This window comes from Pteronotus mesoamericanus, unplaced genomic scaffold (assembly GCF_021234165.1).
Source record: "Pteronotus mesoamericanus isolate MK-2021 breed Mesoamerican mustached bat unplaced genomic scaffold, CSHL_Meso_final contig_291, whole genome shotgun sequence".
NCBI lineage: Eukaryota > Metazoa > Chordata > Mammalia > Chiroptera > Mormoopidae > Pteronotus > Pteronotus mesoamericanus.
The window spans coordinates 362,655-387,407 of record NW_026555124.1 but is presented as its reverse complement, the minus strand read 5'-3'; the positions used below and the strand labels follow the sequence as shown (position 1 = coordinate 387,407).

The 24,753-nt window shown below is 35.4% G+C and overlaps 1 protein-coding gene across 1 annotated transcript in view; it reads left to right on the top strand.

The window, feature by feature from the left end:
• SANBR (SANT and BTB domain regulator of CSR) overlaps positions 1-23,022 on the top strand; it is a 54,135-nt gene extending 31,113 nt beyond the window's left edge. The window contains exons 11-21 of the mRNA XM_054575371.1: positions 928-1,080; positions 8,218-8,363; positions 9,400-9,499; positions 10,693-10,725; positions 11,566-11,665; positions 16,850-16,941; positions 18,065-18,093; positions 18,171-18,244; positions 18,855-18,943; positions 20,213-20,304; positions 22,891-23,022. Of these exons, the coding sequence (XP_054431346.1) occupies positions 928-1,080; positions 8,218-8,363; positions 9,400-9,499; positions 10,693-10,725; positions 11,566-11,665; positions 16,850-16,941; positions 18,065-18,093; positions 18,171-18,244; positions 18,855-18,943; positions 20,213-20,304; positions 22,891-22,927 (945 nt within the window). The 3' untranslated portion in view covers positions 22,928-23,022. The remainder of the gene's footprint in view (positions 1-927; positions 1,081-8,217; positions 8,364-9,399; positions 9,500-10,692; positions 10,726-11,565; positions 11,666-16,849; positions 16,942-18,064; positions 18,094-18,170; positions 18,245-18,854; positions 18,944-20,212; positions 20,305-22,890) is intronic.
• Positions 23,023-24,753: the final 1,731 nt, after the last annotated feature.

The window sequence follows — 24,753 nt, the reverse complement described above, 5'->3', positions numbered from 1 at the left end:
TTGAGTATCACTTATAATCAAGGATATCAGGCTTCTAAAACCTGATTTGTTTAGCATGTCAGAGCATAGAATGTCAGAGGATAGCAAATTGAATATTGATTTGATTTATAACAGTTAATATTTATTATGGAGAGTTCATAAGTTCAAAAATAGTTTGTATGCACAATACTTTGTGCATGAGTGTATACCTTATAATTTTTATCTGACAAAAATTTTAATTAAAAGTCATTCAAAAATCAAAACAAATTAGCAGCTAAGAATTCTGACTATAGACTATCATTTTTTGCCTTTGTGTTCAAGATCAGTGCTTAAATTATTAATTTTGTTATTGTCTTTAAGTTATTTTATCAACTTATAAACATCTGAAATTTATTACTTGTATAATTAAACCTTGGTAAGTTCTTTTACCAATGATTCAGAGTTACTTCATAGTTTTCATTAATACTAATGCTAAATACTTACCTTAAAAATATGTCAAAGAATAATTGAGGCAAAATATTAGTTCATTATTTTCATTGAAAACTTTGTATGTGATTGGCTAATTGTAAAATTAGATGTACATCAAGATCAATTTAATTCATCTGAATTTTGAGTAACATGTTTTGTTTTTGCTTTTTAATAACTTTATTGCTGCATAATTGTATGCCATAAATGTCATTTATTTTAAGTACACAGTTTAGTAAATTTAGGGTTGTGTAACCATCGCCACCATCCAATCACCTCATCTCCCCATCACCCCGGTGTCCATTTGCTGCCACTCCCCAATCTTATATCCAACCGCAGGCAACCACAAATCTACTTTGTGTCTCTAAAGATTTGCCATTTCTGTACATTTGATGTAAAAGAACATAAAATATGTGGTCCTGTAAAGTATTTTAGAGATATAAATTTCAATATGGATTATTGATTTTATATTTTTTTATTCAGGTTTTTCTCTGTATAGAATTTTCACATTGTCAATATCATTCAGAAGCAGTGGTTTATCCTCCTGCAGCAAGTTCACTGAGTACTGCGGGCACTGGAATTTATCCCTGCTGCAACCAAAAGGTTCTCCGGTTTGATCCTACTCAGCTTACAAGGGTAAATGCTCAGTGTTGCCTCTTTGTAGTTACAGTGCTCACTAATAATTTTTATTTAAATCTTTTCCTCTTTTTGTTTTTAAAGTCTAAAGGTAACACATAAAGGTAGGGTTGATAGTATTACAGTGTTGCAATGAACATCATTGCACATACATCTTGGTGCAGTACGTGAGTATTGCTGTAGGTTAGTGTCCTCAATTACTAACACTTTTGAAAATGTTATGTAATTAAATTTCATGAGTAATGAAAGGAACCTAAAGCTCTTCCTCATCATCATTCATACAACAAATAAGAGTGGGGGAAAAGTAAAAATACAGTTGTTTGTATGGAAAATAATATAAGAATTCATAAATAATAATAAAAGAATAAACACTATGTTTCACATGGTTACAACTGTAAACCTACTTTTGCCCCATCCTGTATTTATAAAGCACCAAAGTTGTTTCCAATGTCAGACAAAATCAGGCTCATCCATGGTGGTATGGCCTTAGACATAAAGCACCACAGTTGTATCACACACTGTACAAGGCAGAGGGTAAAGTATAAAGTTAGATAGTTTCTGTCTTCATGGAGCTCACAGTGCAGGCAATAATATCAAAAGGGAAAGGGTATACAAAAAATGTTTGAAGAAGTATGCAGGTCATAAATGTCTGTAATAGGCTGATATTGCCTTCTTTTAAAAAATATTTTAATATTTATTACATGTCAACATGACAATATTTTGTTTTTTAAGTATATTTTATTTTTTATGCTATTATAGTTGTCCCACTGTTTTTCTCCCATTTATCCCCACCTACCCTGCATCTCCCTACCCTCTTGCATTCACCACCCCCCTTTAGTTCATGTCCCTGGGTCATACGTTTAAGTTCTTTGGCTTCTCCATTTCCTATGCTATTCTTAACCTCCCCCTGTCTGTTTTGTACCTACCAATTATACCTCTTATTCCCTGTACCTTTTCCCCTCTTCTCTTCCCTTCCCCTCCCGCTCCCTGCTGATTACCCTCCATGTGATCTCCATTTCTGTGAATCTGTTCCTGTTCTAATTGTTTGCTTAGTTTGTTTTTGTTTTTGATTTTTAGGTTCAGTTGATAGTTATGAGTTTATTGTCATTTTACTGTTCATAGTTTTGATCTTCCTTTTCTTAGATAAGTCCCTTTAACATTTCATATGATATGGGCTTGGTGATGATGAACTCCTTTAACTTTATCTTATCTGAGAAACACTTTATCTGCCCTTCCATTTCAAATGATGGCCTTGCTCATTACAGTAGTCTTGGATGTAAGTCCTTGCCTTTCATGACTTTGAATACTTGTTTCTAGCCCCTTTTTGCCTGTTTCTTTTGAGAAGTCATCTGATAGTCTTATGGGAACTCCTTTGTAGGCAATTCTCTCCTTTCCTCTTGCTGCTCTTAAGACTCTCTCCTTATCTTTAATCTTGGGTAATTTCATTATGATGTGTTTTGGTATGTTTCTTCTTGGATCCAACTTCTTAGGACTCTCTGAGCTTCCTGGACTTACATGTCTATTTCCTTCACCAGATTGGGGGACTTTTCCTTCAGTATTTTTTCAAATAAGCTTTCAATTTCTTGCTCTTCTTCTTCTTCTGGCACCCCTATGATTCAGATGTTGGAAAATTTAAAATTGTCCCAGAGGTTTCTAAGCCTCTCCTCCTTTTTTTTGAATTCTTGTTTCTCTATTCTGTTCTGGTTGAATGTTTATTTCTTCCTTGTGTTCCAAATTGTTGATTTGAGTCCGGTTTCCTTCCCTTCACTGTTGGTTCCATGTATATTTTTATTTCACTTTTTATACCTTCACTTCTTCCTTTATATTGCATCCATACTCAATCATGTCCGTGAGTATCCTGATTACCAGTGTTTTGAACTCTGCATTTGATATGTTGGCCATCTTCTTGTCCCTTAGTTCTTTTCCTGGAGTTTTGATGTGTTCTTTCACTTGGGCCATATTTCTTTGTCTTGGTGCACCTGTTATGTTGTGAGGACCGGAGTCTTAGGTATTCGCCAGGGCAGGGCAACACACTTCACTGCGTTGTGGTTCTATGTGTTGGGGAAGGGTCAGAGAAGGAACAGTGCCTCTTGCTCAGCTCTCATTCCACTTTCAGTCACCTCTCCCACTGCCCACAAACAAATTGGGCCCTTCTGGTGCTGATCCCCAGTTTGTGGGTCCCCATGGATCCCTCCTATGGACTTTCCTGTCAGACTGGGAGTTTCTTCTGCTGCTGCAACCCCTACAGGTTTTTATGAGAGTTTCTTAGGCTTTATTTCACTGTGCTGAAACCCAGGGTTGCATGGTCTATCTCCCTCCCTAGTTGTTCCTCCCAGTTTATCCCTCACACGAATGTGGGATCAGCCGGTCTGCCAGCCACTGCCTCACCTGCCCGGTCTGCCAGCCGCCACCTTGCTGCCCAGCTGCCTGTCTCTTCCCCGCCTATCAGTCTGGATGAATGTTTCTTCTTTAAATCTTTGGTTGTTGGACTTCCATACAGCTCAATTTTCTGGCAGTTCCAATTATTTTTGTTTTTGATTTAGTTGTTGTCCTTCTTTTGGTTGTTTAAGAAAGAAAAGTGTATCTACCTACACCTTGTCTGGAAGCCGATAATACCTTCTTAAGGATTTGGCATTTCACTGAGATCCAAAGGGTGGGTGGGAGTATTTGAGAGGAAGAGGAAGGGAAAGAGCCCTCCAGTCAAACATCAAGCCCAAAAGGATTATGGTGAGTAAGAGACTGAAAGAAACTATGACTGTTATTTAAAAAAAAAGAATGCATAGTTGAAGACAAAGCTGGAGAGGCAAGTTGATGGTCAGGCCATGATGGGGCAGGAACTCCTAGGCCATGTTTGAGTTTTTTTCTTCATTTCAAGTTTTTATCAGTTGCAGTGTGGAGAATGGCTTGAGAAACAGTCAGTGGAATTAGGACCAAGAGGAAGTTATTATAGTAATCTTAGAGAAAGATGATGGTAGCTTAGACCAGGGTAGTGGAGATGAAGAGAAATGGATAGACTCAATATATAGGAGGTAAAATTGATTGATGGATTGTATCATAAAGGGAGAAGAATGACTCAGTTTCATGCTTGTGCCACTTGATTGATGGTGGTGGTATTCACTGAGGAGGAAACAACACAAGGGACTTAAGTTTGGAAAGAAGCTCACAAATTCTGTTTGGACATCTTGGGTTTGAGATGCTCTATGAGGTAATCAGTCAAAGAGTTTTAAATACAGGGGTTTGGGGTTTTAGAGAAGGGGCTAGGCTTGAGATAATAATTTGTAAGTCTTCTTGCAAATGAATAATAATTGAAGCCATCAAGTATCGGTGAGCATAAGAGCAGAGGGCCTATAATACAACGTTGAGAAACTCCAACATTTAATGGCTAGATAGAGAAGCATGAACCTACAAAGGAGAATAATCAGGAAGAGCCAGAATAATAGGAGGGAAACCAAGAATGTTGTCCTGAAAGTCAAGGGAGCAGTGGGTTTTTTTGTTTGTTTGTTTTTTGTTTTTTAGGGTTTTTTAAAAATTTAAAAAAATTTTTAAGTCACGTTTATTCTATTACAGTTGTCTCAGTTTGTCCCCCTTTACCCCCCTCCACCCATCCCATCCCCACCCCCAAGGGAGCAGTGTTTAAAGAAAGAGAGTGGTCCGCAATGTCAAATATTGCTAAGAGGTCAAAATAATGAGAGAAATGTGTTTTGGCTTTGGTAACCTGGAATTCATAGGTGTGAAGAGCTGTTTGGGTGGTGTGATGGATCCAAAAGTCAGATTAATACGGGCTGAAATGTGAGTGGAAGAACAAATGGAGGCAGGATGAATAGCAGTTCTTTTGGGAAATTTGAGAAAGGAAGGAGATGGATCAATGACCTGTATTTGTTTCTGTTTCTGTTTTATTTGTTTTGATAGGCAAGAACTTTTTAAAAGTCAGTGGGAAGGATCCAGTGAGGAGAGGTTGATAGGATGATGTTTGTGAGGAGGGGCAGGGTGGGACCTGAAGCGTAAGTGGCAGCATCTGTATAGACAGGAGGAAGGGAAGCTCCTCTAAATGCAACAGGAGAGAAGAGCTGGCTGGTTGTCGACATCAGTAAAATTGTATTTTTCTCACTGATGATAAATTGTTCCAATTGAATGCCTTTCCCGTTCTCTATCAAGTAGAAGGTAAAGCAGTCTGCTAAGAATGAGGGTAAGAGGGAAGGTTTCAAGGTTCAGAGGAAGTATTGAAGGTTTGAAATAGTGTTTTGGAAAACAGAACAGTGCATCTTCCAGATAAATGTTGTAGTTTACTAGAATCAGTGAAAATTGCTGATCATAAACTTACAGTGAAATGCAACATACCTTCTTATACTGCTGTCGCCAGCAGTTTTCTCCAGGCACGGAGAAAATGGGTGCTTGAGCTCATCCAGAGTTGGGGTTTTGCCAGATGGGTATGAGGAAATTTAGGAGCCAGGAATTTGGGATATTAGCATAAATGTTACTGAAATGATGGATCATAGGATTTAATTTGGATTAGGAATGTTTGTTATTTTTGCAATCAATTACCAATTTTGATTTTCAGAAATTTTATTAGTGAGGTAATAGATTACCGCCATAATGTTCATATCCAAGGTTTAGTTAACACTTTGCATGCAGTACTGTTTAGGCATGAGACTTGAAGCAAAAGAGCATTAACTTTGACAGGCCCAAGAAATTTTGTTAATTTATGATTGCTGTTATGTACTTGTGGTAACATGATTTTTAGTCCTTGCAGTTCTTTATGGTTATGATGTTTTTATTTTAACTACCACATTGTTTTGAACAATACTTTTTAAAGTTGTAACTCTTCGGTTTCTTTTGTCTACTTACTAGTTAAACATTAGTTACTAATATTCCATTCATTGTAAGAGGATTTAGGAATATATAGTAATTAAACTGTATGATAAATCTTGTGTGTGACATCATGGATATTTACTGAGGTAATTTATTGGGCTAAGTGAAATCTAAATAACTCATATAGTGATTTCTATTTCCAATAATGGCTAAGTAATCCAGACCAATCCTCCCATCAAAAGGCAACTTAAAAAGGTAAATGAAATATAAAGATCATATTAAAAGCATGAAAGACATAATGGGGAATTAGTGGAAAGATACAGGGGATGAAGGAGTGGGCTGGCACACAAGGCCATTTTGGAGGTGATTGCTAATCTGAAAGAATGACTGAGAGGCTGGGCTGAGTTTTTGGTGCCCTATCAGGATTTTTGGGAATAGTCAGGGTCCAAGGTCTATCAATAATTGGGATAATAATGACTAATGTTCATTTCCTTGTACTTTGAGTAAATCAGAAGTAAACCATTCCTTGCCTGGACAGTAGCCTGGCTTTGATTTATTTGGGTAGCCTAGAATATTTCAAGCCCTAAAATTGGATTAAGGTAATCCTGGATTGCCACTGTCCCTAGGCACCCAGAAGAGCAGTAAAAATCCTCTTCGGAGAAAGATAACATTATTCTACACCTCAAATTATTTCTACAAACAATTTTTTAACAAAATACTCAGCATTCAAAGATAACCTGGCATAGATGAAAATAAGTTACCAAGAATGGGAATAGCAGAATTTAAGACACAAAAACAAATCATAGAATTATTTATATAGACTATAAATTAAATAAGATAACTAGTTTAAGTTAATAAAAGCCAAGCTTAGAAATTTTTGTCAGAGAATTATAATCTATGAAAAGTTTAGAGAGGAAGGGAAGGAGAGAGGAAGGGAGGGAGGGAAACATTGATGGGTTGCTTCTTGCATGCACTCTGATTGGGACTGAACTGCAACCTAGGCATGTGCCCTGACCAGGAATCAAATCTGTGACCTTTCAGTTTACAGGAGATGCTTCAGCCAACTGAGCCACAACAGCCAGAGCCATAACAATATTATTGTAATAGCTCCAAACTGGAAACAACCCATCTATCAACTGTAAAATAAATAAATTTGTATATATTCATACAAAGGAATACTGTATATTAAAACAAAGGTTCATTACATGTAAAAACTTGGCTGAATCATAACAACATAATGTTGAACCAAACAAGTAAGGTAAAACTAAACAATAGTATTTAGGGATGCATCCCTAAGTGGTAAAAGGATAAAAGCACGGAGAAGTAAGTACTATATAAGTCAGGATAGAGGTTATCCTTTCAGAGAATGGAGGTAGTTATAGGCCCTTGGGGAACGGGCCCATGCGGACTCCTGGAGTGTTGGAGATACTCTATTTCTTAATGTGGATGCTGGTAACATGAATACTCTTGGATATTTTTTAAGATATATGAGGTCTGTACAGAAAAGTCCAGCCACTGTTCCTATAACAACAGTTTGCACAACATCGATGTAACCTGACAACCAAGGAGAGTGGACAGGAATGTGCACGTGTGAACAATGATGACTTCACTGTGCTAGTCAGTGGGGTGGTAGACGACATTGAGTGAGCAAGCACACTGTGTGGCCATAAGATTCAAAATGACTGAGTGAGTAGAGCAATAAATCTGCATCAAATTTTGCGTTAAGCTTGAACATTCCTCTGCAGAAACTATTTGGATGATTCAGAAGGCCACAGCTATGGGCAACTGGTAATTGGCAGCTTTATCAGGACAATGTGCCCACTCATGCATCATGTCTCATACAGAGATTTTTGGTGAACTGTCAAATCACCCAGGTGACTCAGCCCTGCTACAGCCCAGATTTGGCACTCTGTGACTTCTGGCTTTTCCCAAAATTTAAATCACCTTTTAAAGGGAAGCAATTTCAGACCATCAATGAGATTCAGGAAAATATGACTGGGGAGCCAATGGCTACCAGGAGAACTATGTGAGGTCACAAGGTGCCTGCTTTGAAGGGGACTGAGGGGTCATTGCCCTATGTACAATGTTTCTTGTATCTTGTGTCTTCTTCAATAAATGCCTCTATTTTTCATGGCTGGATACCTTCTGGACAGACCTTGTACATTTATGTCTCATGCTCCTTTCTGTGTGAGATTTTTTTTCCTTGGAAAGGAAGAGCTAAAATGGTTGCTATGATCAGGCAAAAAGGAACAAAAACATACAGTCATCTTTTAAATAATGTTTCTGTAATGAACCAACCTCTCTAATTTAGTGTCTCTTGTACCACAGGGTTGTAAAGTGAGAGATCACATGGTTGCTCTTTGCGATCAAGATGAAGGTGGAGATTTGCTATCCTGTCCAACTGCTAGAACACTGGATGATCTGCACAAACACCGAGATGTCATCGTTGTGCCTTTTTCTAAAGACACCGTTAGGTGAGGTGGGGAGGTGGTAAAGAGGAAGGGCAGGGGAGATATACTGCAGCTTTATTCAGTGTTTCCTCTCTCAGAGTCCTCCATCCCCCAGTGTTTCTCCAAATCACTAAAGTCAGTCCTCATTTAGTTTACATTATTTCAGAAAGCTTAACTGACATTATATGTTAGCTTAAAATAAGAGCAAGCAGGTGCTTATTTGATGGGAAGAGCTCTTCCAGAGAAAGAAAAACTAATAAAAGAAGTCCTTGGTGATTGCAGGGTTGGGATCTGCAATCCAATTTTTGAGGTGTTTTTTTTCTTCCTTTTTCAAGTTACTTAAGCTCATCTTAAATGCTTGATTGTCACAACTAGAAAAATAGTTGATGGTTGAGGTCATCTTTGCATAAATTTGAGCTCCTTGAAGTCAGTAATTTCAGAAGTTACTTCCATCATCTTGCAAATACAACAGGCTGTCAGGTTGAGGGCAGGAGGACCCTTTAATAAAAGCTGTTCTTTTTTTTCTTTTGCTGAAGTGAGCTTCTACAATGGGTGCTGTTCTCAAAGCAGTACCCACTATAGGAGCCCGTTTCACCTCCAGGCAAGTGTGGTGCCTGGAAAACAATGGTGTTCCCCTCTATGGAGCGATCTCTGCTAGGAGAATCACTCTGTGAATTAAGAAATGTAGATTTTGAAGTTATATACCTTATACTCAAGAACTGTATTTCCTTTTTTTATTGAATTTATAGGGGTGGCATTGGTTAATAAAATTATACAGGTTTCAGGTATACAATTTTATAATAATCCTCTCTATATCGTATTGTGTGTTCATCACCCCAAGTCAAGTCTCCTTCCATCACTAGTCCCCCCGCTGCTTGACCCTTTTCTACCACCCTCACCCCCCTTTTCCTCTGGTAATCACCATGCTGTTGTCTATGTTTATGAAGAACTATATTTCTAAAGAGCGAACTATAAAACATTTGCAATAAAATAGATATCATTTGCATTTAAATTCTTAAGAAATTGAGCACTTCTTCATAAAATATCTTTTTCTCCCTAGTGATTCTGGAGTTGGTCCCTGTGATGAGAAGGGTCTGGACTGTGATGTTTTACTGGAGCCAAGTACACCATGGGGCTCCAAAAGTGGGGAGCTCAATGCTGTGAGTAGCTTGTTTCACTTATTCTTTATTTATACAAACAATTAATGACATTAATCTTTGACAGAAATCTGATCAGTTTAAATTGAAGTTGAGCCCTGGCCAGTGTGACTCAGTTGTTTGGGCATCATCCTGTAAACCAAAAGGTTGTGGCTTGACTCCCGGTCAGGGCACAGACCTACGTTGCAGGTTTGGGGCGCTTAAGAGAGGCAACTGATTGATGTTTTGCTTCCTCTCTCTTGCCCTCCCTCCCCTTCCCTCTAAAAATCAATAAGCATGTCCTCAGGTGATGATAAACAAATTGAAGTTGAAAGTTTTAGTTAATAAGTATTTACTGACTACTGGGTCATAACAAGGTATTATACTGAGTTAATAGAACTGTACGGATAATAGGCTACATTAATTGTCCTCAAAAGAATTAGTAACTAATTGACTTAAATTTGGGGTAAAATATAACATGGCCTTCAGGGTTTTTATTATGGATAAATAATGATTTGAGTAATGAAGATAGTAGGAATGGTATATTTTGTTCCCTTCTAGTCCTATAAACTTTTTTTGCTATGAAATTCTTTTTTTTTCTAATTGTAATCAGGAATGTATTTAGTTTTTTCAAAATTTCAAAACTAAAATATGACCAGAAAGCTTTGACTCCGGTTACTAACAACCAGGGAGTCTGTTTGCTGGTAGCCTCCTGCCTTTCTCTCTGTTGGGCGGCATTTACTTGAGAAAGTGAAATACTTCATGTATAATGGGTTCTAAACTTCAAGTGGCTATAAGTGTACAATTATTAACATTTTTTATGAATTATATACAAAATAGCAAATTAGATTTCTTGACTATCCATATATAATCTTATTCCTTTATTTACAAAAATATAAACATTAAAAAGTGATTGAAATAGTTCCAAAAATAAATGAACATATATCTACATGTAATTTACTTGTCCTTTGGAAATGACACTAGGAAATTTTTTTTCTTTTTCTTTTTGGTAAGCCATGTACATGTTCTCTAGATGGGGAATATTAAAAATTATAATATATCATTTTTCAGCCTGAGTTTAAAATTATGTTTCAACCTGGAAGGGAACTATACTTGTAATTTTTAAAAATTCTTCTACAGTATCCATATGAAAAGAAGGAGCTTCAATCTGGGTAGATGAAGATTTATTATCTCTTATTCTTTTGTTTTTTTAATAGTTTTTATCACTGAAAAACTGGACTCTGCAACTGGTAAGTGAATAACTATATTCTACTTTTCATGGATCTCTTTCTTCCTAAATTAAGGTTTATATTATATTTTTAGATTTTATATATTTTAGTTAAATGCTCATCACTCTTTTCAGTGTCTAAAATTTCATACTTACTAAAAATGTCATTGTTTAAAACAGACACATACTCTATTATCTGGCTGCATAATCCATAAGTCTACTTAAATGGCCTTTTAAAAGTTATTTTTGTCTCTGAAAAAAGCAACAAATCTATAATAGGAACTTTCCAATTATTTGGTTGTTTGGTTGGTTAGTTGATTTTGTTTTTTTTTACCTGCTTGCCTTTCCTGTGTCATCTGTCATCAGTATTCACAAAAACGGAGTCAGAATTTGGATCAGTGATGACAGACAGTAGGATGGATAGATCCAGGAAACTGATGTAGAGGTGTTTAAGTGATCCAAGGCCCCTCTGATTCAGAGAACGTGCACATGTGCTTCTCTATGATACTACTTTAGTATTGGCAATTATTGTATGTTAATTTGTCCTTAATATCAATGAGCATGCTTCATTCAATTGAGTGATAGAGGTACAATTCAGCAAACACTGAGTACCTATTAGGTGCCATTACTCTTCTAGAATCTGTGAAGGAAATAAATAAAAAATATTTGATATAATATGATCCTGTCCTAAATGTAGAAATTCTTATATCTGTTTCCTGAATGTTGTGCTAGGAAGTAGTCATTTTATCAGCTTTTAGCTCATTAGTCAAAAATAAATTTAGACAAATGTATTTGGGAAAAAATCATTATAGATGTGATAATACCACATTTTTAATAAGACATGTATTGTTTCTTAATTCAGAAACAACAGTCATTATTTTCAGAAGAAGAAGAATATACAACTGGATCTGAAGTCACTGAAGATGAAGTTGGAGATGAAGAAGAAGTATCCAAGAAACAAAGTACATTGATTTCTTAGTTAAAAATCAAGTCTTACTTTTATGAAGGGGTTGTATTCTGAAGACTTTAATAAGCAAGGGATGAGGGATTGGCCTTATAAGTTTAAGAACTTATTGGCCTTATAAGTTATATCCTACTACTTACAAGTAGGATATAACATAGAAGAAAATAAATAAAGGAGGGATTTCCTAACCCTGTCACTAACACAGAATACTCAGAAAATTATAAAGAAAGTGCAGTGTACTGAGAATTAATCCTCCAAGTTTTTATTTCAGGTGTAATCAGATGGGTTTCTCAAAAGGTATGACTCATACCAATGTACCTGAGATGATTTGAAATGACACTCAAATGAAACATTGAATAATAGTCTTCAAAATGTGACTTTAAAAAATTAAAGACATGATTTTATACAACTAGAGAGTGAACTTGTGTCAAAATTTTTCAACTCACTGGTGAGAGACATAGCAGAAAAAATTGATTCAAAGAGCATTTGAAGATGCAGGTTTTCCTGTAAGGCAATAAGCCCATAACATTTGGGGTTATTTTTCCTATTAGATAGAAATCATTTGCATTTCTATTAGACACAAAAATCTTCATATTAACATGAAGCTTCACAGAATCTGGGCCTTCAGCCAGTAGTAGGAAAGTCAAACGCAAGGACATTGTCTTAGAGAAGTAATCCCTGTGTGGGCCTCTTAACAGTCCTCCCGTAGGACACGAAAGTGTGTGCAGCCCTCCCTTTGTCTTATTTCCAAGTTTTATGTAATTTTTCTTTAAATATAGTCCTTCACCAATTATTTTTCAGTCCTAATTAGTCAAGAAGACAATGCTACTATGTTAGATGTTGTTCTCATATGTGACTGAGGTATAATTTACATGTAATAAAATTTACTCTTTTTTGAGGGTACACATTGAAGAGTTTTGGCATATGGTTGTGTGACCACCACCAAAATCAAAACCTAGAGCATCACTCCAAAAAGTTACCTCCTGCCCCTTTACACTTAGTTCCCTTCTCCCACTCCCAACCCCAGGCAACCACTTGCTTTTTGTCATAATGATTTACCTTTTTTAACATCTCATATAAATGGGATCATGGGTAGTCTTTTGTGTCTGGCTTCTTTCACTTACAATGGTATTTTTGAGACTCATTCATATTTTGAACATCATTAGTTCATTCCTTTTTATTGCAGTCTAGTATTCTGTTGTATGAATATATTATAATTTGTTTATCCAATCACTATTTCATGGACATTTGAGTTGTTTGCAGTTCCTGGCTCTCATGAATAACACTGCTATGAACATTTGCGCACAAGTCTGCGTGGACATGTGTTTTCATTTTTCCTGGTAGATAGATACCTGGGAATGGAATTGCTGGGTCATCTGCTAAATGTATGTTTAACTTTATAAGAAACTGCCAAACTGTTTTTCAAAATAACTATACCATTTTGCATCCTACTAGCAATGTATGAAAGTTTCAGTTACTAAACCTTTACTTGATATTTTTTTTTTTTTTTTTACTTTAGCCATTGTAGTGGGTGCATAGTTCTATGTATCTTTTCATGTGCTTAACCTATTACATTCCACTTAAAGCTATTATGAATTACTTCAGATAAAACAGAAGAACCTTAAAATAATATAGTTTCATTTACCTCTCCTTCTTTGTTGTCATATATATAATATCTATATACATTATGATTTTTGCTTTAAACAGTTTTATGGCATTCAAAGAATGTAAGGAAACAAAAGAAAAAATATACATTTAGTCTTTTATGTTTACCCACATATTTACCATTTTTTTTTATATCTGCCTTACCATCTGATGTTATTTTCTTTCATTCTGAAGGACTTCTTATATTATTACCTATTGTACAGGTATAGTAGCAGTGAATTTTCTCATTTTTATTTATCTGAATGTCTTTATTTTACTTTAGATTTTTAAGAAGATTTTATTTATTTATTTTTAGGGAGAGGGAAAGGGAGGGAGAAAGAGAGAGAAACATCAATGTGCAAGAGATACATCAGTTGGTTGCCTCTCACATGTGCCTGACCAGGACCAAGCCCATAACCCAGGCATGTGTCCTGACCAGGAATTGAACAAGTGACTTTTCGCTTTGTGGGATGAGACCAGTTAACTGAGCCACACCAGTCAGGGCTCACTTTAGGTTTTAAGTACAGTTTTCTTGATATAGAATTGTTGGTTAACAATTGCTTTTTCTTTTAGCATTTTGAATATGTTATTCCCTGTCTTCTGGCCTCCATTGTTTCTGATGAGAAGTCAGTCATTGATATAATTGTTATCCTGTATGCAATTTGCCCTTTTAATCCTACTGCTTTCAAGATTTTCTTTTTCTTTGACTTTCAGAAGCTTGATTGTGATATGCCTACTTGTGCTTTTTTGTGCATTTATCTTACTTGGGACTTGTTGACCTTCTTGGATCTGTAAATTAATGTTTTTCACAAAATTTGGGTGTCTTATGGTCATTATTTAAGTACTTTTTCTGTCCCTTTCTCTTATTTGTCTTCTGAAACCTCAATACACATACACGTTAGACATTTTGATATAGTTCGATAGGTCTCTGACATTTTGCTTCTTTTTCTTCAGTTTTTTCTCTCTTTTCTGGATTGGATAATTTCTAATGCTTAACTCATATTCATTAATTCGTTCTTTTGCCATTTCAGATTTTCTCTTGAGCCCATCTAGTACATTTTTTTCATTTCAGTTATTATGCTTTTCAGCTTTAGAATTTCCACTTGGTTTAATAGTTTCCATTTCTTCATTGAGAGTCCCTATTTGTTTACTCAATAATATAATTTTTCCTTTGAACATATTTGTAGTAGATGCTTTGAAGTCATTGTCTGCTAGATCCAACATGCAGGCCCTCAAAGAATCAGTTTCCATGGACTGTTTCTTTTCTGAGCCATACTTTTCAGTTTCTCTATCTCGTAACTTTTGGGTGAAAAATGGACATTGTAAATTATCTTTGTGCAATTCTGAGATACTTTGTCCTTAAGATTTTGGGGATTTTTGTTCTTATAAGGCAGTTAATTTGCCTGATCCAAACAGCAAAGTCTTCCCTGTGGTATGTAGTGGACGGTGTTCATGCACAGGTGATTTTGGCTCCTAATTGCTGCTTCTTTAGCCTCTCCCACCCCTCACTCCTGGGGGTCACACCAGCCTTTGCAGTTTAGTGTTCAGCTGAAGACTTGGACAAAATATATATTCAGTTTTGGAGGCTTACCTGCTTAGTAGTTCCCTTGCTTTAGGGGTTCTCCCCAGATTTCCACTTGTCTTTCCAGTCCCAAGTCTAGCCTCTGCCTTCTCAAGCCTATAAGACCTCTGCTATCAAAAGCTCAAACTGTATGCAGTTTGGGGAAAGCGTTTAGTCAAAGGTACAAGATACCCTCACACCTCACAGAGCCAGAACAGTGACACCTAGCAATGGCTGACACCCCACCCTAGTTTCTGCTTGCCTTTTTAGCTGGCCTTTCTAGGGCCTCACATATATTTACATAATTTAACACTCAGCTGGGAATTTGGGCAGACTTTAAACTCACATTTTATTTACTTACCTATTTAGTTTTTAAAGTGAAAAGTGAGTTTTTTAGTGAAGCAGTGAGACAGAATCTATTCTTACATTTTAGATCTCAGGTATTTTGTGACTTTCTTGCTCCCAAAATTTCCCTTTTACATTTCCAGCTTTTCTGTTGCTTTGAACTCTTTACCCCAGAGCTCAGACAGCAATAATTTTTCTCCCTGAGCTGGGGGTGGGTTGGAAAGTACCCTCAGTCAAGAAGGCCACAAACTCACACCTCTTACCTCTTGCATCTTTCAAATGTAAATATTCAAATACTGCCTGCTTTTGATTATTTCCTGGTATCTGCAGAGAGTTGTTTGTAATATTTTTATTCTCTTTTTATTATTGTTTTCTTTGGAAGGAATTGTCCAACCTCTTTACACCACCATTATCAAATGTCCCACCCTATCATGTGCTCTAGCAATTTTTAAAAATTAATTTATTTTCCAATTACAGTTGGCATATAATTTTATATTAGTTTCTGGTGTACAACATAATTAGATATTTACATACCTTATGAAGGGATCACCGTAATAAGTTTAGTACTCATCTGACACTATGCTTAGTTATTACAATATTACTGACTATATTCCTTATGCTGTACTTTACATCTCCGTGATTATTTTTTAATAATTGTTTTACTTTTCAATTACAGTTGGCATACAATATTATATTAGTTCCAGATGTATAACTCAGTGATTGAATATTATACAGAAATTTTATTTGTAATACTTTATACTCTCCCAGTTCAACAAAGAGACAGTCATCAAGGGCTCAGGTTTTGCCAGGAAGCAAATAAATCTACCAAGATTATTAATATTGTTGTTTTTATTCCTGTGTCTTCAAGGTTACGCCCTTGTAGCACATTGTACAGATTTTTCATTTATGGTACTGATATAAAGGTTCCCTTTTAAGTGATGTAGCAAAAATTGTGAAGATAGTATACAAATAATTGATGTTTGCCAAACAGTGATCCAATGTACAGTATTATTGTTACCTTCAAACATTGTTTTTAGAGAAATGCCTCTTTCTGTTTCTACTTTTCTGCCCCTCTCCTTTCTCTACTAAACTGTCAGCCAGAATAAATTCTGAATGCTGACTGCGGGAACGCCCCAGTCCAAAATACGATTTGTTCCAAATCTTCCCAAGATCATTTCTGTTCTACCTCCATTTTTACCTTTATAGCCCCACCTCCGGCCTGAGCAAAAGACATTTTAAAGATTGTATGTGTGTGTGAGTTCTAGGGCTATAGTTATTTTTTTATATAAAAAAATTGGAATTAGGAGACGACTTCAGTGTGAAATTAGATTCAGAGAAATAAATACGTATAATTTTCCCCAACATTTTTCTATATTTAATTTCATCGGCACTTAGAATTCATTGCCTCATTTTTCTCCCAAAGATTTTTACTGAGTAGAAAGAAGAAAGGTGATTAAAATGAACCCATGTTAAGCACTTTTAGTTTGACTCTTCTGTATATTTACTTTTTACCCAGAGGTAATGTTAGTTTTTAAAAAACAATGGTTTTTCAGGGTTTTATTTTTTGGAAGTAACAAGTGCATTGGAGAAATATACAGCTTTATTCTCATATCATTGATTTCCTCTAATCAGGGAAAAAGGAGAAGCCTAAGAAGTTCACTAAACAACCAAAAAAGCAGATGTCTTCACCCTGTGGTCAGAAGAAAGAAAAGGCATTGGAGAAGGTAATTCTAAATTATATATTGCTATACTGAGAAATAAGCGAGCAAGTATAGCCAGGAGAAATCTGAAAAAGAAGACTACCAAATACCATAATAGAATACCAGCAGTGTAAAATGAATGAAAAAGTTCTGTTAAGACAGATTAAAGATCTCTAAGCTATATTGACAGGTGAAAAAAAGGAAAGTGCAGAATAGTATGTAGAATGGCATATTATGCTACTATTTGTGTAGTATAAGTGAAGGACTATAGATGAATTTACTGTATATATAAAAAATATCTCCAGAAAACTATGTAAGAAATTGATAAAGTTGATTACCTCTAAGGAATAGAATTGAATGTCTGGGGACAGAGGCTCTTTACTATATTTGTTGTCTGTACCTTTTGAATTTTGAACCAATATTATTCAAAAATAAAATATATAAATAGACTTTAAAATAAGATAAATAAATGGACTTCTAAAATGTTTAATAACTTATGCAGGGTGGGGCAAAAGTAGGTTTACAGTTTTTTTTTTGGAAAATAATACAACTAATAAATAATAAGACAAGAATAAACTCTGTGTTGCATACTCACAACTGTAAACCTACTATTGCCTCACTCTGTACTTTATGGTCTTTTAAAATAATTCTTATTTCCCCATGACTTCAAGGGAAGGGGTAAAAATCCAGGTAGCAGTAAGAGAACAGTAATAATCACTGTTGGCTAAAAGATAAACAAAACACAGATTCCAAAAATGTGTGAAAGCTGGGGTTGAGACGAGACCCTCACAATTACATTGGACATGTTGTAGGTTCATCTTTGCGTTAGATACTACAGACACATGAATGGGTGAATTATAAAAGACTGCATAAGCTGAGGCTTCCAGATCAGACAATAAAGCTGAGTTCAGATTCTAGGTTTGTTTCTCTTTGGACAAGTCTCTTAATTTCTCTGAACCTGTTTTATTACAGAGATAATAACAACACCTGTCGCATATGGTTGTTGTAATGCTTAAATGAAATAATACTTGTAATGCTCTTCATATGGTATCTTGCACTCAGTAAATGTAACTCCTTTTATTATTAACTATAGCACTATCAGTAAATATGTTCTAATTGAGCCTTAATGTTGTCTACTTTTTTTTAGTCAACTTCTAGAGATGTGTCTCCTTTCATGTGAGTATTGCTCCTGAATCCAATGAGATATTCATTCTTAAAGCATCAATGCTGATTTCTGCTTAATTTTTCACTAGTGTGAGTATGCAGAAGAATAAGTGGGATGCCTCAAGATCACTGAGATTCAACCAGGATGCCCAAAGAGAAGATGGTAAGTTTTATTTTTTGAGTAATGCACAAATTAGGTATAAATAACAATAATAGGAATCTTTTATATTATGAAGTATGCTGAATAGTTTTTTAAAGATTTTTATTTCTTTATTTTTAGAGAGAGGGGATAGGAGGGAGAAAGAGAGGAGGAGAAACGTCAGTATCGCATGCACCCCTAACCGGGACCTGGCCAGTATGCTGAACAGTTTTAAAGGTTTCAACTGGAACAAGGCTCAGAGTTAACATATTTCTTAGACCTCAACCAGAGTTTCACTACTAGACAATCTAGTAGTGATTGTCTAGTAGATATTGTATTATTTTATGCACATATGGATTTGAGGTCTCTCAGCCTGACTTTTGTCCACTAATTTCACTCTAAAGATGACAGAATATGTTTTAGGCTGATTTATAGTAATCTTTAAAGTATCACAATTATCTATGTATGAGGCATTTTGCCACTCACAGCCTAAAAATTCTTCAAAGATAAATAGACATAGGTAATCTGTAAAATGATATTTTCATAAAATCTTGATGATTGCAATCTTTTTTTAAGAAATAAAAGTTATAAATCATTCTCATAACAAGCAGGGCTTATTATTTTTTACCTGCAGATCAGAGGCGGATGTCTGAAATTACAGGGCACCTAATAAAGATGAGGCTGGGTGATATGGATCGAGTCAAGTCAAAGGAATCAAAAGAAGTAAGAATTATGTACTAGTATACTGTGCTTGCGTAGATGTGCCTCCCTACTTTATTTTCATGATGAGGAGTATAAAAATCTTTTAGGCAGAATTTAAAAAGAGTAATTTAAATATTTTTATACCCTTTACCAATTAGCCAATTAATTCACATGAAAGTGTTCCTCTTCCTTCTTTGATCCTTGGTTCATGGGTCTCCTTTAACACACATAATAAAGTACAGTGTCAGTGGAAATGTAATGTCACACCAAGAGTAGGTTAAATGTTCATTGCTGACCAAATGCTAACCATTCAGAGGGTGACTTTCTGAAAGTTGCGGGTTTTGATCAACCCTGCATGCAGTACTTAGACATCTCTAAAATAAGATACTATCTTGCTGAAAATGATGACTAGAAATACCTATGTTCTTACTAGAATTACGTATTAGTTATAACATTATGTATTATGATAGTATTGGTATTATTTAATTATAATAACTCTTGCCCCTATATTTCATTTAAAAATGCACTTCCCTATGAAACTTCTAGAAGAAAACAGGAAAAAATCTTTGTGACCTGGGTTAGGTAAATATATCTTAGCTACAGCACCAAAAATGTGATCCATAAAAGAAAAAAATTGATAAATTGGACTTCATCAATATTTAAAAGTTCTTCTTTTTGAAAGACACTATTAAGGAAATGAAAAGACAAGTCATTAGCTATGAGTAAATATGTGTAAAACACTTATCTGGTAAAGGATTTGTATCCAGAATATATACATAACTCTCAAAAATCAATAGTAAACGATCCAATCAAAAGAAATGGGCAAAAGATTAACAATACACTTCTTAAAAGAAGGATATAGATAGCAAATATGCACATGAAAAGATGCAACATCATTAGTCATTAGGGAAATGTAAATTAAAACCTCAATGATATATCACTGTAAACCAACTAGAATGTCTAAAAAAGTTTAAAACATGCTGGCAAGGTTTCCAAGAATTGTAGTGTCAAATTGGTTGACTTATAATAGGCACAAGGGGATTTTCTTGGGTGAAAGAACTATTCTATGTCTATTGTAACAATGGAAACACAATTGTATGCATCTGTCAAAACAGAACTATTTACTAAAAAGGGTGGATTTTAATATATGTAAGTTATGTCACAGAACCTGAATTTTCAAAAATCAGAATAAAGGTGCTTTTAAGTTAAAAAGTAATGCCATTTTCATAAAGCATAGCTTCTCCTGATTCTGTAAACATAATGAGTGAATTTTACTCCTTTACTTTGCAGTTTGCAGGAGGTATTTATTCCAGGCTCGAGGCGCAAATCAAGGCCTCAGTGCCAGTCAGTGCGCGGCAAGGAAGCTCAGAGAAAAACTCGAGGTAACTCAGCATAGGCGAATTCAGAGTGCCGTTGGCTTTGAAGTGATGTGTTTCTTTTGTTTTTCTTTTTAGGGAAAATCATATGACACTAGAAGCACACAATTTGAGTTTTGTTTTGTTTGTTTCAAGGATCAGATCAAGATAATAATAATAACCACATTTTAACTCAAAAATTAAGGCTTTAAAATGTCGTAAGCCCGAAATTTAATGAAAATATAATTTTTTAAAGATTTCTGTTTATTGATTCAGCTCTGTTCTGCTCCAGCTAATGATAAAAATGTAAGCTATAGGGCTACTGTTAATTAGCATATTTTTAATACTATTTATAGATTATATACTATTACTTTATATAAATCACTGAAGTCTTTCTTATTCCTTGTTTTATTTTATTTCTCTTTTAAAAATCTAGCTTGTGGTACTTGTGGGTCCTGTGTTACTTTATTTTATTCCTTTTTTTTTTTAAAGTATGTTTTCTCGATTATGCTGTTACAGTTGTCCCACTTTTTTTCTCCCCTTTTGCCCCCTCCTCCCTGCACCACACCCACCCCCCTGCATTCCCCACCGCCCGTCACTTCATGTCCAGGGGTCTCCCATGTAAGTTCTTTGGCTTCTCCGTTTCCAGCACTATTCTTAACCTCCCCCTGTATATTTTGTGCCTGCCTATTATGCTTCTTATTCCCTGTACCTTTTTACCCCATTCTCCCTCTCCCCTTCCCCACTTATAAACCTCCATGTGATCTCCATTTCTGTGATTCTGTTCCTATTCTAGTTGTTTGCTTAGTTTTGGGGGTTTTTTTTTAGGTTCAGTTGTTGATAGCTGTGAGTTTGTTGTCATTTTACTCTTCATAGTTTTTGATCATCTCCTTTTTCTTAGATAAGTCCTTTTAACATTTCATACAATAAGGACTTGGTGATGATGAACTCCTTTAACTTTACCTTATCTGGGAAGCACTTTATCTGCCTTTCCACTCTAAATGATAGCTTTGCTGGATAGAGTAACCTTGGATGTAGGTCCTTGGCTTTCATGACTTTGAATACTTCTTTCCAGCCCCTTCCTGCCTGTAAGGTTTCTTTTGAGAAGTCATCTGATAGTCTTATGGGAACTCCTTTGTAGGTAACTGTCTCCTTTTCTCCTGCTGCTTTTAAGATTCTCTCCTTATCTTTAATCTTGGGTACCTTAATGATGGTGTGTCTTGGCATGTTTCCTCTTGGATCCAATTTCTTTGGGACTCTCTGAGCTTCCTGGATTTCCTGGAAGTCTATTTCCTTCACCAGATCAGGGAAGTTCTCCTTCATTATTTTTTCAAAGAAGTTTTCAATTTATTGCTATTCCTCTTCTTCTGGCACCCCTATGGTTTGTATGTTGGAGCATTTAAGTTGCCCCAGAGGTTCCTCAGCCTCTCCTCATTTTTTTTTTTGAATTCTTGTTTCTTCATTCTGTTCTGGTTGGATGTGTATTTCTTCTTGCATTCCAAATCATTGATTTGAGTTCCGGTTTCCTTCCCTTCACTGTTGGTTCCCTGTATGTTTCCCTTTATTTCACTTTGTATAGCCTTCATTTCTTCCTTCATTTTGTGGCCTAACTCAATCAATTCTGTGAGCATCCTGATTACCAGTGTACATCCTAGGACCCCATGGGTCTCTCCAACAGACTCCTGTGAGGCTGGGAGTTTCTCCTGCCGCCACAACCCCCACAGGATTTTACAGCCAGAGGTTTTGAGTCTTGGGTTTCCCACGCTGAAACCCTGGGTTTTGCAGCCTGTCTTGCTCTCCAGTCGTTCCTCTTGGCTTATCCACACTCGAATGTGGGACTGCTCACTCAGCCAGCCCCCTCCTGGACTGTGAGGTCCACTGCCGTGCTGCATGTCCTCTCTTCCCCACTGCCTGTCTCTGCCCCTCCTGCAGGTCTGGATGAATGTTTCTTTAACTCCTTGGTTGTCAGACTTCCATGCAGTTTGATTTTCTGGCAACTCTGGTTGTTTTCTTGTTTTTAAATTGGTTGTTAGCCTTCTTTTGGTTGTATGAGGAACCGGAGTATTTCTACCTAGGCCTCCAGTTTGGCCAGAACTCTCTCTCCTTTTCTGGTCCTGTGTTATTTTATATCACCAATTTTCTTTTAAAGGTTAACAGTTACTGAGATTTGGTCATTAATACTACAGTGTATAAAGTGTATAAAAGCCTTATCTGCATTGCAGAAATCCAGAAAGCTCAGAAAACCACCAGGTTTTTTTCACATACTTGTGTCAGCTCAAACCTAAACTGAGCTACTATGATGCTATTTATAGTTTTTATTTATCCCACTTAATGTAAATGTTTATTTGTTTCACTATGAAGAAACATTAATGTGTTTGATTATGAGGCATTGCTTCAGATCCATAGTATACTATGTACCACATTATCTCCCCAAAAATCAAAAAAATGTCTGAATTCCAAAATATATCTTACTTCAAGGGTTTTTAAAAATGAATTATGGAGCTACATAAAATCTCAGTAAACTTTGATACTGTCAAGCAAGGATAATCTAAAGTAACAGTAACTTTTGATTTTGAAGCACCTTTAACCTTCTTTTCTGTTTAAAATATCTAGGTCTAAAAGCCGCTTTGGTACAGGGCGTCCTGCATAAAGCACCTTAACATACAACCAAAAAGGCAGAAGACACGCCTCTGGACATCCAAAATTGCTCACCTCTTGAAGATCTTCAGAACAATGACTTCTAAATATTTTAAGCTATTTATTAATTATTCTTGCAAACCACATAAATCATAATGTAAAGGAAAGTGTATAATTAGGTCTTAGGAACCCTAATTATAAATATGAAACTTCTTAAATCTAATTTTCTTTTAGTGTGATACCAGGCTATACAGAAAATTAGTATTTACAAATTAGTTAAGACTTCTAATATTAATTTATTTATTTGAAAAAGAAGAGGACTAAACTGTTGAGTAGCCAAGATTTTTTTGAAACTTTAAAAAATTAGGGGAACACACCTGGTAGTGGTACCATGCATGTGCACTGAGTGTAGTATGTCTTCTGTGAATTGTGGGATAGTGTTGAGAACTGCAATTTGCGTGATGAAATTCTCAATGATGCTGATGTTAAGTTTGCATGGATATTAAGGAGTGACAGATCTCAAAGCTGCATTAAATAAAGTGTCATTGTGAGGTATTTCCTGTGTTGGGCAGAAGGGTTAAATTTTTTCAACATTATTCCATGGAAAGCACAATGTTATTCAACTTTTGTTTTCTTTTGGTTTTTTAATGCTTATCTATTGGTATTCTGAGCTGGAATTACTGATTATTAACTCTTTCATCTGTATAGTTAGCGCACTTATAGTTTTAGGATAGTAAATCATTTCAGTTGTATGAGACGCCCACTGTACAGTTCTCAGAGTTCTAAAACCCAGCCATATTTCTATAACCATTTAACTAGCCCTTTAAAACAGTTATAATTACTTGTTGCTTTAGAGCTGTCTACAAGGAAAGATTCCCAAATGCATTTGATGGATGAAAAATTGCATATATTCAAGAGAAACCAAAATAAAAATTCTATAGATCATGCTCTAAGTTTTCTAACCAAGCAGAAAGAGTGCTCAGGGAAAATTCTGTCAAACCATAAGCATACAAAAAAATATATGTGTTTGGAAATGATTATATATAGGTCTCTTTAAACTTTAAGATGCACTGTTTCTAATTTAAATGAAGATTTGCCTTGTAAGTGAAATTTCTTCAAATTGTTTTGAGAACAGACATTGATAATGTGTGACAGAACAGCAATTTCTGTTGAAATGTTGAAGTGTTACTCTCAGTATTACACATACAGAAAACATTATTTTTAGTGAATGTTTTAGTTGGTAAATTAAGCTAGATTTTATTTGATGTTGTATCTATGGTGTGGCCAAGGTTTTTGAAACTTCTGTTTGGAAACCTTCTTGCAGTTTATATAATTTTTAATTGCTATTTTTGAAATAGATTATAAAATTTTTATTTTTTAATGAAAATATTTTATAGTAAATGATCTGTAAGCCCTGATAAATACAAATTCTTGCTTAGTTGACTATATTCTCTGAGTTACAGGATTTAGGTATATATATGTCATATAATGCTGTGATAGTCACAAACAGAAGAGGAAAGTATGCCCTTTTGATTTTTAACTGATAGTAACAAGGCAAATAGCTTCTCCCATGGCAAGATTTTACTGCTGAATTGATTTTTACAAACTACAACTTATCAGAATTTGATTGTCTTCAAAATGTGCTTTTTTATTTTGTTAATGTCTGCAATACATAACACAGGTACCACATCATTTTATTGGAGCTCTTATCGCATTTCTTTTGCCACATACTTTGAGGTTTTACCTTACGTTAATTCTGAATTCACATATTTTTAATTGAAATAAAGATTAATGACAAAGTAGTTTTAACAGCCCCTTGATCTGAATCATTCCATCGTC